The sequence below is a fragment of the Apus apus genome, chromosome 3 (genome assembly GCF_020740795.1).
Source record: "Apus apus isolate bApuApu2 chromosome 3, bApuApu2.pri.cur, whole genome shotgun sequence".
Taxonomy (NCBI): domain Eukaryota; kingdom Metazoa; phylum Chordata; class Aves; order Apodiformes; family Apodidae; genus Apus; species Apus apus.
The window spans coordinates 99,900,673-99,915,620 of NC_067284.1; the positions used below are offsets into that span (position 1 = coordinate 99,900,673).

Here is a 14,948-nt window from a genome sequence, read left to right on the forward strand (position 1 = left end):
ATCCAGCAGGAAATGCAAGGTTTACGTGTAGATCAGAAGCAGAACAGCACAGTGTCAAACTGCTAGGGACAACACATAGTACCTTGGAACTCAAGAGAAAAAGGAAAGAGTTTGATTTTAGTGACTGAGTTTCATCATTTAATGCTAATACACTGCTATGTGTTAGGTGAGTGCAATCAAACCTAGCCTGTATGCTTGTGTATTTTTCCCTGTGTCTAGCAAAGGAAAACAAAAATGATCAGAAGTGCAAAAAAAAAAAAAAAAAATGGGGGGAGGGGGTGTGTGCTTCTGTGCTTAGAGAAACTGGAGAGATTAGGACAGAAGTTAGAGAACAGAGAAATCAAATGTGAAAATAGCTGATGTTTCTGCAGCAGTGAAAGAACTGATGAAACAGAAGCACTTGAATGTACAGTGGGATATCTCAACAAAGCCTTTGCCATGAGTGCAAGTCAGATAAATACCAGTCAGTAGCTGGGTAGGTGGGCAGCAGGAAGGGAGAACTTGGGGTGAAAAGACTGAACACGTGCTTCTTTTAGAGCACTTGGAATCCACCTTTTCATAAAAATATTGATTGTCCCCTTCTGCCTCCCTGAGGGTGTCTTTTCTAGAGGTTTTCTGCAGGCAGGAAAGGAGAAGAAAATAAAGGGGGGGGAGGGGTTAAAGATAGAAAAGATGGGGGCAGGGATGGCAGAGGAAAATGAAGAGAAGGTGAAAGAGAGTGCCTTTAACATCTTGCATCACTGAGATCACAAATGCTTCCTTGACAATAATTGAAATAAGACCTTGTGGTTTTCCTCCTGCCCCTTGCTTAAGGCCAGTAATATTCGTTGCCAGATCTGCTTGACTTCTATTTGGAAAGCAAAATCTTCTCACTGGGAAGGACATGCATGGTGCTGGGATTGCTTACAACAATGATCTTACCATTTACTTGTCTGATCAGATGGACATACTTAATCCTCAGAGTAGACTGACTATCTGGGAGAAATTTTCCTGCAAGCAGGTGGTCTGCTTTGCCAAGCAAGTCATCTTTCTGTAGTAAAGTGTATGCTAATCATGACATTGGAATACTATGTAATTAACAACATGGAGGACCTAAGCAATTTGTCATCAGTACAGAATTAATTTTAGGAATTAGGTATAAATGGCTGTATCTAATAATCACTGATTTTATTGCATCTGATTTAACAAATTATGGGTTATGATCTGTTGCTCTTATAATTTATTGAAAAATCCAGCACCAACTGCAAAGTTGGGTTACTGCACATAGTTGCTAATTATATTAACTGTCTGAAAAACAGATTCCCATATGTTCAAAAGTAGAAGGAAACAGTTGTAAATTTAGTTATTGTCACTATTTTAAAGATCATGGTGGAGGTAAACTTGAAAGATACATTGTGTAGAAATTCCCAGTATTCTAGAAATAATGTCTTGCTGGTCTGTTTGGGACCAGAATAGGAGGAAAATACTTCCAAATGGTTTTATTTCTGTACTGTTGCACTATACTTAATTTGAAGCATAAGTACATGAACATCATCCAGAAGCTAAAAGATGTGCTTAAAAGCAACAAGCTTCCTGGAGGGGAGAAGACATGGCTTTGTAAACTGGCTTTTCCAGTCTGAGTATTTGCAGTTAACTGAATATTTGTCCCAGCAGCCCTTTTACTCTCTTTTCTGTTTTTTTTTTGTAAATACAGGGATGTAGCAATAGACACCGTGAAGACAGGAATGGGAGGAAAAGCTGGAAATAAAGGAGCAGTGAGCATTCGTTTTCAGTTCTATAGTACCAGTTTCTGCTTTATATGCAGTCACTTAACTGCTGGGCAGACTCAGGTGAAAGAGAGGAATGAAGATTATAAAGAAATCACACAGAAGCTCAGCTTCCCAATGGTAAGTGTATGTGAATGTATAGTAAAAACACTGAAGATAAAGGCTGTATCTCTACATTATGAAAGGTGATCTCAGGCTCTCTTTGATGGCATGTCATCAAAGAAGTCATCTCAGTGCCATGGAGAATGGGCATGGAAGAAAGTGGTAAAGAAAACTCAAAAAAAAAAAATATTAAAAAGGAAGTAAGTTTCCCGGAAGACCAGATACAACCCAATAGAGCACTTGCTTTACAAAAGTTCTGTGCCTTTCAAAAAAATAAAGTTTCTGCAGAGCTTGAGAGGGCCTCATCTTTGAGCAGTTTTCTAGTCGATCTTTCAGAACAGTCCAACTTAACTGGCAAATCTGTAAGGCCTCATGGAAAAGATCTTGGTGCCTGGTGTTAGAGCTGGAGAGCATGATATTGATAGCTCTTGCTGGCGGTAGTTGGTAGGGTTCCTGAAAGACCATCCGTGCCATTCAGTGCTTCAGCTTGTCCTGCTTGGGTACAAGATACCAGTTCTTGGTCACTGATGTGGTAACTTCTGTTCCCTTAATGTTGTCCTCATGAATGTGTCACTGTCAAGGAACTGCTGGCTTTTTTCAGAGTGTGGCAAGAAGGCACTATTGGTCTGAATTAATAGCTTTTTCCCTAAATTGTGTCCCTAAATTTCCCTAAAAGTGTTTTATTTCACCCTTGTAGATAACTCATGGGATTTGGTAGCAGTGCTTCTTTGCTTCCCTTAGTGTTGGTTACTTTAATTTCCATAATGCTTTATTTTTCAGACGTCTTGGAGAGGTCCTAAACCAGGGAGGTAATAGACCAGTTTGTGTATTCTGGTTAGTCAGCAAAAAATGACATTTAGGTTGCAAAGCATAAAAATTTAACTTGCTGTTGTTTGCAAGGTTTAGAGGCTTGGCACATGCAGCATATCAAACAGTTGTTTCATATAAGAACTAATGCTGATAGTCTGGATGTCCTGCATAGAGTATCTGTTTCAAATGGCCATAAAGTTGTGCTTCTGGTAGTTTTTTCCTTCCTTATTTTATGTTCTATTTTATGTCCTTTACATTTACAATAGCTAGATACCTTGTGTGTATAGTACATATAAGGAGTGCCCTCTAGTGCTGTGACAGCCACAGCTCTGGAACATTTCCTTTACAAATCTGGGTTTTAGAGGTTTATAGAGGTTTAAATGAAAGAAAAAAAGAAGAATTAAAAAAAGGACTGGTTAGAGAACAGAATGTTAAAGTTAGAACTGGAGTGAATTTTCACTGATGTTTTATTTCAGTACATTTACAAAACTATGACATGCACGTAAGATCAAATTTGGACCTTGTTTGTACTCAGGAGCTTTGTTGCTGAACGTGCTGTAGCAAAAGAAGCCCATTTTGTGTTTTATTTATAATATGTAAATGTACGTGTGTGAAATGTGTTAGGGTAACAAACATATATATTTTAATATTATTGATATCCAATCTGAATATTAAGCTGGGGTCCCAGCTTAGACACGCCTTCAGGAGACAGGGCTCAGAGACTGACACTTCTGTTTACAAAATTCAGCTCAGTGGGGTGTAGAAGACAGTGAAGCAACATTGCATTTTAGCACAGGATGGATTTTAACAAGTAGAATGTGGTGGGTAGGCCAGGTATTTAGTAACTCAAGAGAGATTATGTTGTGCATTTAAAAGGTAGGTTTACGAATGTGATTTAACATTAACAGTCTTCTCTACCTCTAAATTAGGGGCGGAGCGTGTTCTCACATGATTATGTCTTCTGGTGTGGTGATTTTAACTATCGCATTGATCTAACATATGAGGAAGTCTTTTATTTTCTCAAACGTCAAGACTGGAAGACACTTCTGGAATTTGATCAACTACAACAGCAAAAATCCAGTGGAAAAGTAAGGCAATGTATTGCATTTTCTTGAATACCTGCATGTTGGCTTGGTCTAATTCCTTGAGAGAGTGAAAAAGTTGCATTTTCAGACCCTTGTTTGTAGTACATCCATGTAGTATTTGTTTAAAAATCAGAATGTTGCTTATTTTCAAGAAGGTGGATATGTCACAATGGCACTTGCCTCATTGTTAACTTAATCAAAGAAATGGTATTTCTTTTCATAGATTTTCAAAGACTTCCATGAAGGGACTATTAATTTTGGACCAACATATAAATACGACGTTGGCTCAGAGGCTTATGATACAAGTGACAAGTGCAGAACCCCAGCTTGGACTGACAGAGTGCTTTGGTGGAGAAAGAAACTGCCTTTCGAAAAAACAGGTACGTGGGGCTTTTCCTCCTTCTCTGTCTGGAAGCTGATTTAGATTTCATCCAGAACACACACAAAGGGATTTAGTCTATTGGATGGTGAGGAAGGGAGTTAGCTAAGGGCTGAGAGATGTCTTTAGATGTGTCCCATAGGCTTAGTCAAATTGCAGTGGCTTTACTCAAGCAGATGTTCTTTTGACTTCGCTGGAATAACTTGCAGAGATAGAGAGAGGCCTTTCTTCTTGAGCATGTGAAGAAAGGCTTCATGCTACAGATTGAAAAGGTGCCAGAAGCTCACTGAGGAATTGAAAACCGTCCAGCTGTAGCAATCTAGAAATTACTCTTCTGCTTTTCAACAGACTCTTTAGTCCACATAAATTTCCCATGTTGTAACAGCTAGATTGCTATAACTGTTGCCCTCAGTCAGTGTATAATCACTTGTCTGTAATTTCTTCATAATTCCTAGGAACATTTCTGCTAGCTTCTGGAGTTGGGCAAGATTCTGTTAATTAGGGCTTCTTAAGTACTTAGAGATCATGAGTGGCCAGCATAACAGAAGGTCTGTTTTCACTTGTTATTCAAAAGTTACAATAACAAAATAAAGAGTATTTCTTTGCATGTCCAGGGACAGTTTTCACAGCCATTATTTCAGTCTGCAGGAACGTCTATCTCCCAATGTTTTTAAAATCTGAACAAATACGTATGAAAAGTGTAATTGCTGGAGAAGTAATTCAGTTTGTGCTTACAGATATAATTTTTCACTTGCCTAGGAGTTAGTGCTTGGAATCCAAGTCATATCATGAATACCCTAAGTGTAAAAACTAGAAAGCAAAACTAGGGCAATCGAAGTGTGCATGTTAATGTGATACAGAGTTATTCACTCTTATTTAAGGAATGAAAAATAAAGTAAAATTATCTTAAATTGTTGTTAGAGATGTAACCTGGGAAAAGAAAAACTGTATGACGCATGATAAGGAAGCTAAAAGAGCCCTTTTGTGCTGGCTGGTTTTATTTTTGGAGAAAGAAAACCCTTCAGCATTTTCAGTGCATATTCCTTTTTTTGCATGACAAGGCTTGCTCTTGGGAAGACTTTAGCTGATGCAGCACACACAGAACATTGGACCTGTCTAGCTGCTCTGCAAGAGCCAAGGCAGGTTCGTTTCATTAGAGCTTGTAGGCCACCCATAGCTATCTCATGTGGGTATATAACTGACCCTTTGTCGGTTCACCCACTTTCCCAGCCCTGCAAAGGTTTTCCAATTAGTTCACTTGCAGAGCTCCTCTCCTTTACTGCTGGTGTCTCTTCTGCCTCTCGGCTCTAATTCTTTTGCCTTGCTTTTTGCTGCTACAGGCTAGAGATACATTTGTGTTCTGAGAAGAAAGTGTAGCCAGGAGTGGTTAGACAGAAATGCCATATTCTGTATTAATTAATTTTCAACTCCACTTAAAAGAGAGAGAGTTATCCATTAGCCCAAACAGTAACCTAAAAACATTCCTGTTACTGACAGCAATATAATACCTCACTATAGCATAATGCCTGGAGCACTTGCTGTCACCTTAATCCTTGCAAAGGAAGTATTTGGAGGTTGGATTTCTATGGGTTTGCTTTCTGTTGTATCTTGAGTATTACTTCTCCAACCCTTGTGTATTGTTCCGATTTGCAGTATATTTTGCAAGTACAGTGTCAGTTTCTATGCTTAATAATGGGGCAGGAGGGAAAAAAAACCAAACACCTAATATGACTGTCAACCCAGATTGTACAGGAAACTGATTGGGTGACATTCAGGTTAACCATCTTTCAAGTGTCTTATTCTAGTGATCATCTGTCTCTGTTGCACTCCCTGTCCTTCCTGTACTTTTAGTCTCTAACTGGGAAGTCTTTTAGGATACAAGCTCTTCTTCTTTGAATGGTATATACAAGAACAAAATAACCCCACCTCCTACTAGGGTGTGTGAAGACATCCTAATAAAATAGTTTGTAACAGTTAGTAAAACTAACTCTGAGTGAGTTTTAAATAATTTTTTGTGCTTCATAGCTGGAGAGGTCAATCTTCTAGACAGTGACCTGAATGGTGAAACTAAAGTCAGGCACACCTGGACCCCTGGAGCCTTGATGTACTATGGGAGAGCGGAGCTGCAGGCATCTGACCACAGGTAAAGTCCTAAGCAAATAATCAGAGGTGTTTCTAGGTCATGTGTCATACTGAACTACACCTGCAGAGTGAGGGACTGAGTCCAGATGTAACAGGAATTACACCCTTATTCTGTGTTCAGTATCTTTTTGGTAGGTTTCTCTGCCCCGTGATAGGTTTGTACCAGCGTGGCAAGTATCATGGTCCTGTACTGATTTCTGCTGCACTGTGGTGTCAGCAAGGGTTGGATAAGTTGCAGTAACAGGTATAGAAAACTGGAGGCTTTCTGTTGCTTGGTTTTGGCAAGCTCTGATACCAAAACAAGCTGCTCTGATGGACTCCCACACAGCTTGCTTTGGGAGAGGAGGAGGCTGGGACTCAGTGGCCTGAGGAGATATGTAGGGCCAGGTGTGACCTCTTCAGAGTAATTAAATGTTTGGCTCCTGGGCTTCCCTTAGAAATGGAGATGTGAGAAGGAGAGAAAACAGAGACCAGGTACCTCTGGTTAGTCCATATCACTAACTTCTCTTTAGGGATATAAATGACTTTTCTTTGTTAAACTTATCACTGCTTCACTTTTTTGAAACAAATCCTGTGATAAATACACCTTGAAAGCTCCTTTGCATTAAAAATAATCTTTGTCTTACCCCCTGCATGACCTATGGAAATGCTACAGTATTGTTCCTCACAGCAGCACTCAGTGACCCACAGTAGCTGGCTCTGTTCATCTCCTGGTGCTCTTGCACATGAGGACTGTTCTGTGTTCCTCCAGCAATGGAAGAACATGCCTCTTGCAATCAGTTTCCTTGTGTCAAGGCTTTGACATTGCTGTGTTCCACAAAGTGCAGTGGAACTGCTGCACTCATTATTTGGGACCCTGAGGATGCAATCTGTGAACCATGGCTGTTGTACATTGGTTTTCTATTTCAGCAAACTTGACTGCATAAACTGCTTTTTAATTATAGTCAGCAGCTTTGCTTTCCCAAGGTTTGTGCTGGAAAAGGGCTTACCTGTATCTTTGTGACACATGGAAATGCATTATGATTGACTGCCTGTAGAAATAGTTACTACTTCTTACAAGGTGGTTTTTTTTTCCCTTTACTGTTTCTTTCTAGCTCTGCTGTTGTTGCTTTCATGTGTTCTGGTAATGCATATTCCAGAGCCTGCTCTATTGCAAGTAGGAGGCAGCAATTTTGATGTAGTTAGATGAGCAGCCATCCCAGTTACTGCTCTGTGTGTGTGTGCAGGGGTAAGTCTGAGAATGTGGATTATAATCACTGACATGAGACAAGCTTTATTCTTTCAAACAGCTTTCTCTGTTTTATTAAGATCTAATACACAGAGACATAATTGATAAGAAATGGCTAAAGAATTAAGTCTGCAGAGTTGGCTGCTTATAGTGTGATAGATTGACAGATCTTTGCTACATAACCACATTATGTACTTAGAGTACCTTGTCCTTAGATTTTGGAATAAGACATCTTTATGTGGCCTTGTCTAACAGAAAATAATATATTGCCTTCACAATCTGTAGATGTTTTGGGAGACAGCTGTTTGATAATGAGTGAAGTATCCTGGTATTTTTATACTGCAGGTTTGCCAGAAGTGCTACACACAATTGTTATTTGAATTCCTTTATGGTATATCCTCACTGGTACATTCAGCTAATGCTCGGCTGATAAATATAATTAACAATGCTTAAGGCATGTTCTACCACTGCAGGAAAAATGAAACAATCCACCAGAGCCTGAGCTTCTTGGTTGTATTGCTAGCCATAGTGCTTTTTTGCAGTGAGGTGTTAAGTAATTTGTTCCACTTCTCTCCCTGTGTAGAACATAATAACTTCATTCTGAGGTATAGCAGGCTTAATCAAATATTTGCAAAGAGATTTGACATCGTGGAGTTAAAATTATTGTAGAATCATAGAACTATTTAGGTTGGAAAAGACCCTTGGGATCACTGAGTCCAACCATCATCCCTGCTCTACAAAGTTCTCCCCTAAACCATATCCACCAACACCACATCCAAATGACCCTTAAACACCTCCAGGGATGGTGACTCAATCACCTCCCTGGGCAGCCTATTCCAGTGTCTGACCACTCTTTCTGTGAAAATTTTTTCCTGATGTCCAGTCTAAACCTGCCCTGTTGCAGCTTGAAGCCATTCCCTCTTCTTCTGTTGCTAATTACCTGTGAAAAGAGGTAACCAACCTCTCTACAATGACCTTTCAGGTAGTTGTAGAGATTGATGAGGTCTCCCCTCAGCCTTCTCTTCCTCAAACTAAACATTCCCAGCTCCTTCAAGCATTCCTTGTAAGATTTATTCTCTAGGCCCTTCACCAGCTTCATTGCCCTTCTCTGTACTCGGACCAGCACCTGGATATCTCTCTTGAATTGAGGTGCCCAAAACTGGACGCAGCACTCCAGGTGTGGCCTCACCAGTGATGAGTACAGGGGGACAATCACCTCTCTACTGCTGCTGGTCACACTCTTTCTAATACAAGCCAGGATGCCATTGACTTTCTTGGCCACCTGGGCACACTGCTGGCTCATATTCAGCTGCTTGTCAATTAGAACACCCAGGTCCTTTTCTGCCAGACACTTTCCAGCCACACTTCCCCAAGCCTGGAGCGTTGCCTGGAGTTGTTGTGGCCCAAGTGCAGGACCCAGCACTTGGCCTTGTTGAAGCCCAGACCATTGACATTAGCCCAACCATCTAATCTATCCAAGTCTCTCTGTACAGCCTCTCTATCCTCATGGAGATCAACACTCCCACCTAACTTGGTGTAATCTGCAAACTTACTGATAATACACTCTATGTCCTTATCAAGATCATCAATAAAGATGTTAAACAGAAATGGTTCCAACACTGAGCCCTGAGGAACACCACTTGTGACTGGCCACCAGCTAGATTTGATTCCATTGACCACCACTCTCTGGGCCCAACTGTCCAGCCAGTGCTTGATCCAACAGATCGTATGCTCATCCAGGCCATGAGCAGCCAGTTTTTTTATGGGAGTTCCATGGGGAACCATGTCAAATACTTTTTGGAGGTCCAGATAGACAATATCCGCAGCCTTTCCCTCGTCCAATAGTCGGGTCATCAGGTTATAAAAGGAGATCAGGTTCATCAGGCAGGACCTGCCTTTCACAAAACCATGCTGAGTGCGCCTGATCCGCTGGTTATCCTCTATATGTCTTCTAATAACACACAAGATTATCTGCTCCATGGCCTTCCCTGGTATCGAGGTCAGACTGACAGGTACTTAGTTTCCCGCATCCTCCTTTCTGCCTTTCTTACAGATGGGTGTTACATTTGCTACCCTCCAGTCCATTGGGACCTCCCCAGTTAGCCAGGGCTTCAGGTAAATAATGGAAAATGGCCTGGAAATCACATCTGCCAACTCTTTCAGCACCCTTGGATTGTAGCTCATCCAGTCCCATAGACTTGTGTGTGTCTAAGTGGTGTAGTAGGTCTCTGACCACTTCCTCTTCAATTGTGATGACCTCATTCTGCATCCCCTCCCTGTCTCCTAGCTCATGTGGCTGTTTATCCATGTAACAGCTAGTTCCACTGCTAAAGACTGAGGCAAAGTAGGTGTTGAGCACCTCATCCTTTTCCTTATCTTTTGTTACTAAGATTCTCTTTGCATCCAATAAAGGATGGAGATTTTCCCTAATCCTCCTTTTGCTGTTAATGAACTTATAGAAACACTTTTTATCCCTAACAGCTGTAGCTAGTTTGAGCTCTAGCTGTGCTTTTGCTCTCCTAATTTTCACCCTGCATAGGTTCACTTCATCTTTATAGACTTCATGAGTGACCTGTCCCCTCTTCCAAAGGTCATAGACTCTCCTTTTGTTCCTAAGGTCCAGCCAAAGGTCCCTATTTAGCCAGGTTGGTCTCCTACCCCGCTTACTGGTTTTTCAGCACATGGGGACAGCAGCTCCTGTGCCTTTAAAACTTCTTTCTTGAATTATGTCCAGCCTTCCTGGACTACTTTATCCTTCAAGGCAGCCTCCCAAGGGACTTTGTCAATCAGTCTTCTGAACAGGTCAAAGTTTGCCCTCCAGAAGTCTAAGGTGGCAGTTTTACTAATCCCTCTCCTTGTTTCTTCAAAAACTCAATCATCTCATGATCATTGTGCCCTAGACAGCCTCCAACTTTTACTTCCCCCACAAGATCTTCCCTGTTCACCAGAAGCAGGTCCAGGAGGGCACCCTCCCTGGTTGGCTCACTTATCAGCTGTGTGAGGAAGTTATCTTCCACACATTCCAGGAACCTCTTGGAATGTTCCCTCTCTGCTGTGTTGTATTCCCAGCACATGTCTGGGAGGTTAAAGTTCCCCACAAGAACAACAGCAAGTGACTGGGAGACTTCTCCCAACTGCTTACAGAAAGCTTCATCCACCTCACTGCTTTGGTTGGGAGGTCTACAGCCGACTCCCACAGCAGTATCAGCTTTATTGGCCTTTAACCTAATCCGAACACTTTCAACCTCATCATGACTATACTTCATTTCCAAGCTCTCATAGCATTCTCTAACATACAGGGCCACTCCACCCCCTCTCCTTCCCTTTCTATCCCTCCTGAAGAGCTTGTAGCCATCAATTTGGCACTCCAGTCATGTGATGCATCCCACCACGTGTCTGTGACAGCCAATGTGTCATAGTTTTCCTGGTGTATCATGGCTTCAAGCTCCCCCTGTTTGTTGCTCATACTGTGGGCACTGGCATAGATGCACTTCAGATGAGCTAATGATTCCAACACCTTTTTTCCACTGTGAGCTCAGTTTCCTACCAGACCTCTATATGTTGTAGACATATAAACAATACACTGTTTGTTCTTCACACAGCTAATTTCTTACCTGTCCTACTGCTTGACATTGATGTTAATTTTATATAAGCATTTCTTATTGGGTGATGTTGATCTTAAATAAGCATTTCACCTTTGTTTCATGTAGGCCAGTGTTAGCTATTGTAGAAGTGGAAGTTCAGGAAGTTAATCAAGCTGCCCGTGAGAGTGTTTTCCAGGAAGTGTCATCTTTCCAGGGACCTCTGGATGCCACAGTAGTGGTAAATCTGGTATCACCAACACCCGAAGAGAAAAATGATTTTCCTGAGGACTTGCGTACAGAGCTTATGCAAATCTTTGAGAATTATGGCACTATTGTTCTGGTCAGGTAAGACTGGGGTCTGAAACCTATTAAAAAACACAGACTAGAAATTCCCTTCTTGTCCTGACAGAATTAATTTTGTACTAGAAAGCAGTATCACAAAATCACAGAATGTTAGGGATTGGAAGGGACCTCTGGAGATCATCTAGTCCAACCTCCCTGCCAGAGCAGGATCACCTAGAGCACATAACACAGAAATGCGTCCAGGTGGGTTTTGAAAGTCTCCAGTGAAGGAGACTCCACAACCTCTCTGGGCAGCCTGTTCCAGTGCTCTGTCACTCTCAGGAAAGAAGTTTTTCCTCATGTTGAGGTGGAACTTCCCGCATTCTAGTTTGTGTCCATTCCCCTATGTCCTGTCACAGGGCATGACTGAAAAGAGATTGGCCCTTCCTTCTTGACACCCACCCTTCAGATATTTAGATGCATTATGCTTTTACATTATACATTTATATACAGTGTGCTGAATTCTTTTACTGCATGTTGAATTCTTTATTAGAAGTTGAATACCGCTGTTTCAAATATCTTTCACCTCTTCAGCCTGTTAAAGAAATAGTCTTATCAGCTCTCTTGGCTGATTGGAGAATTTTATTCAGTACAGTACCATGAAGCAGAGGCTTTGATGTAAACCATCACCTTTAGAGTCAGGCCTAATTTCTGTGCATTGCTTCTGCTGACAGGTCCTTGGGCCTTGCTTCAGTTCCTCTGAGGAGATCTGCTCCCTTCCAGCACTCCTCCACACTGACTAGGATTTGCTGTCTCTCCTTTGTTTTGGGGGAAATTTTGCTTATATTTGTTATAATGAGCATGGAGTTGTGAGGAAAATAAAACCGAAACTAAATATTATAGCTGTACAAAACTGTCATGCTTGCTTTTAAGTCTTTTTATTCAATGGTGAAGTAAAATGCACTGTTTGCTCTCCTCTGTTTTGTTTTTTTTTACTAGGATCAGTGGAGGTCAAATGCTGGTGACATTTGCAGACAGCAAGTCAGCCCTTCGTGTTATGGATATAGATGGTGTCAAAGTAAGACGCTCTCAAACCTATAATAATAATTGCATAACATTTCTCAAAAGTGCTTCCTTAGTATGAGGTAGTTATGTTTCTAATAGCATGATTTTAAAAGAAACTTAGTGCTTGCAACGTCCTTAGCTTTCTCAGCTGCTGAAGTTTTTAATGCAGTATTTCAGTTTCAGGAGGGCAGGAGGTGACTTTTCTTGGAGCTCCTAAGCAGTGCTTAGGATTTGGCCTCTGATATCACTGGAGAATATATGGACTCTGTCATTGTTCTGGCACTTGAAGCAGTTCTCCTGAGATTATGTGTGACTTCACACCGTTGCCAAAGCATCCTCATGATTGCAGCTTGGAGATTTTTTGTTCCTCTTAAGTGTATCAAATAAACTGCTTCTGCCAAGCAGGAACAACATGATTCATTGGCCTTTGTGGCAAACTCAGCGTTAGCAGTAGGCGTTTGCCTTCCCATCTCCTCTGCTCTTCCCTCCCACACACATACTCTACAATTCATCAACCCCCTCATTTATGCTGACAAAATTGTTTGTGGGACTGCACTATTTAACACTAAAGTAATGGATTTAACTCTCATTCTTCTTTCATTTTTGGATTTTTATGTTTTAATTTGGATGATATAATTTATATAATTTATAGCACAGACTGAACACAGTTGTGTGTGCATAATGTGTGAAGGTGCTGGGAACCTGAGTCATGAACTTTCCAAACTAATTTTGCTGCCAAAGTTACTGGCTTGGATATATCTCACCCCAAATGTCATGGAGCAACACATATAAGCAGCTGTGGTCCTAATCTGTTTAGTAATACACTTTCCATCTGTACCATTCATCTTATTTGGGATTTTTCTGAGCATAGAAGCTCTTTACAAGTAGCAGCATGTAGCAAACTCCTGTGTGTTTTAAAGCTACTGACTCAAAAATGGAACCCCCGTCAATGTTATTACTATCACAGTATCGTTTTGATGAGATATCATTTTTCATCTATTTCTCAAGTATTTCCCAAATGCAGTGCTTTTGAGCTGTGAAGCTAATTTTCTTTCAAGAATATTGTTACAGTCTGAAAACTTGTCTCTGGGGGTAGGAAGAGTGTTTCATTTTCATTTCTGAAATGAAGCTTTAGTTGTATCCGTTTCTGAAGTAGTTGTTCAGCAAACTGGCAGCACTTGCTTATTCTGTTCAGGTGTTCTCATTTTGTGAAGTTGCTTGTCAAACGGGAAACAATTCTTTCTTTGTGTTAGGTCAGAGGCAGAACAGTGAAAATCCGGCCCAAGACCAAGGACTGGCTGAAGGGCCTTCAGGAGGAAATTGCTCGGAAACGGGACAGCATTGCCCCCATGTCCCCCACAGCAAACTCCTGTCTTCTGGAAGAAAATTTTGACTTCTCAAGTTCAGACTATGACTCAGAAGGTGAGCACCAGGTTTCTAAGCTCAGTGGTGAGAAATTTATTTGCTGGCTTTGGTTGCACAGAGAACGTATGGTGTGAGTGTCGGTGGTATCTTAATTCGTAATGAAACAGCACTTCTGAAAAAGAGGACTGTAACTAAAGCCATGACCCAGCACTGTGCCTGGGCAAAGAACTGTTGCTTAGATCATCCTATCAATCTAGTGTTATGATATATGTTAGCAAATGCAGTGTATGCTACAGCTGTCTGTTTAAAAACAAACTGTAATGAAACATATGGGTTACACAAGCAGCTTGCCTGACTGATACATTAGATTAATTGCTTGGTAGTAGAGACAGAGAATGCAGTTGCTCAGTAAGTCTTTGTTATCTAATATTTTAATTCAGGTGATATAGTGGAGGATGAAGATGATTATTTAGATGATGCTTTGTGTCAGGACCTGGTAGCAGACACAGCAGAAGATATGCCCGAGGGCTGTGGACATTTCGCCTGCATAGGTCATTCAAACAAATCTGGACAAAACCCACGGCTGTATAAAGGTACATTATCTACGTTTTGTAACAAACCTTCAGCTCTTACTTTTCTTGTTCTCAGTTTGTCTGTATTTCCCTGTTCATTTACATTTTTATTGTAGGTCCTCCAAAGACAAGGATCATCTTTTTGGTACCTGTTGATATACAGTGCTCAATGCCCTTGAGTTAGTGACTGTAACTGAGGCCCTCAGCCATAACAGCAATACAAATAAGGCTTAGATCTCAAGCTCAGGGCAAGGCATGAGTACTGAGAAATGCTGATTTCCTTTAATAGTCAGGAGGAATCAAGTCTTTTATCCATTTGATGTTGTTTGGCACCAGAGCGTACAACAAAAAACTGTCCTTGATTTTGTTCCTGGTGAAAGCCAGAGGCAAAATCGAACCCAAGGAATCCTGTTGATTTGGTGATGAGATTGGCCCCATTCTTTGAGCAATAGCTGTGGCAAGGCAGTCAGGTGTAAGCTGGTTTAAGCAAGTCTAGGCTTGTTTGCACATTATTGTGAAATGACTTGGTAAAGAAAAAGCTATAAGATGCATGAAAACTGCTGCAAGA

General features: G+C 41.1%; 1 protein-coding gene across 3 annotated transcripts in view; it reads left to right on the top strand.

The window, feature by feature from the left end:
• The window catches only part of SYNJ2 (synaptojanin 2), an 82,082-nt gene that overhangs the window by 58,274 nt on the left and 8,860 nt on the right, over window positions 1-14,948 (top strand). For all 3 annotated transcript variants that reach the window (XM_051616265.1, XM_051616263.1, XM_051616264.1), the window contains exons 15-22: window positions 1,694-1,886; window positions 3,608-3,766; window positions 3,987-4,143; window positions 6,168-6,285; window positions 11,223-11,441; window positions 12,378-12,456; window positions 13,697-13,865; window positions 14,249-14,401. In XM_051616265.1, coding sequence (XP_051472225.1) covers window positions 1,694-1,886; window positions 3,608-3,766; window positions 3,987-4,143; window positions 6,168-6,285; window positions 11,223-11,441; window positions 12,378-12,456; window positions 13,697-13,865; window positions 14,249-14,401 — 1,247 coding nt within the window. The remainder of the gene's footprint in view (window positions 1-1,693; window positions 1,887-3,607; window positions 3,767-3,986; window positions 4,144-6,167; window positions 6,286-11,222; window positions 11,442-12,377; window positions 12,457-13,696; window positions 13,866-14,248; window positions 14,402-14,948) is intronic.